At 48.1% G+C, this 950-nt stretch overlaps 1 protein-coding gene across 1 annotated transcript in view; it reads left to right on the top strand.

The window, feature by feature from the left end:
* Positions 1 to 599, top strand: part of LOC102375898 (coronin-7) — a gene marked incomplete at its 3' end in the record, with an annotated part of 72,283 nt that extends 71,684 nt beyond the window's left edge. The window contains exon 8 of the mRNA XM_025192185.1: positions 513 to 599. Coding sequence (XP_025047970.1) covers positions 513 to 599 — 87 coding nt within the window. The remainder of the gene's footprint in view (positions 1 to 512) is intronic.
* Between the last annotated feature and the right edge of the window lie 351 nt (positions 600 to 950).

The raw sequence follows: 950 nt of genomic DNA, 5'->3' as shown, positions 1-950 counted from the left end.
TCCCTACCTCACTTCTCACTTGTATGTCTTGCAATTTTCTCTGCTGCTGTTATGGTGATAATTGCATTTGACTGAGTTAATCTTTCCCTTACTTTGGCCGTGGGTTGAGACTCTGCTTCCTGGAAAAGTGACAGTGGAATTCCCTTCCACATATCAAAGTCAGACTCATTTACTTGTTAGTGCTTATCCTCCTGCTGGCCTCTGGGGCCAGCCTTGCCATCTTGGGGGGAATCTGATGATGTCTCTTGTTTTTTGTACATCATGCCCAGAATGGTTTACTGACTTGGAGGTTGTGAGTGTTTCTGACGCGTAGATTTAGCCAGTTGATTTCCCTGATGTAGCAGTGCAGCCTAATTCTGTTGTCTTGAGCTGGTCCCCAGAACAAAAAATCTGCACCTTTGCTGCCATTTGTAGCTGTTCTTTAGAGGCGGCCACCTGCAAAACATAAGCTCTGTGGGGCACGCACCCCTCCTGCTGCAGCAATAGTAACCATTGTATCCTCTGTCTTTCAGAGTGTGCAGGGACATGAGAACAACAAGGATTCCAGGCTGATCTGGATGGATGCCAGTGACTACCTCCTCTCTGTTGGATTCAACCAGGTATAGTGCCCAGTCATATTCTCATTTGACGGGAAATCAGGGTGCCCATTGTCCATTATCAGAGCCTTTACTTAGGGTTATTACTGCAGATGACCTCTCTACGATCCTATTGTGCCCTGGCTCTGTGCTGGTAGTGTGCACAGTTCATCAGTTCCTGATGGCTATTGGGTGATGAGCAGCTTTCATAACGTCACACTTGGGGTTGGGTACAGCATGCACCAAAGGACATGCTAGTGCATACCTGAAGTGACTGACACCCCCCTCCAGCACCTTAGGGGGTGGCAGAATCTCCCAGTGCTTCTCTCACTATCTGTCCATCCCCTCTGAAAAGCAGCTGGCCATTTGGTAAAG

This window comes from Alligator sinensis, unplaced genomic scaffold, assembly GCF_000455745.1.
Source record: "Alligator sinensis unplaced genomic scaffold, ASM45574v1 scaffold1297_1, whole genome shotgun sequence".
NCBI classification, from domain to species: Eukaryota; Metazoa; Chordata; order Crocodylia; family Alligatoridae; genus Alligator; species Alligator sinensis.
The sequence above is the reverse complement of the archived record's forward strand: the minus strand, read 5'-3'. Positions and strand labels throughout refer to the sequence as shown.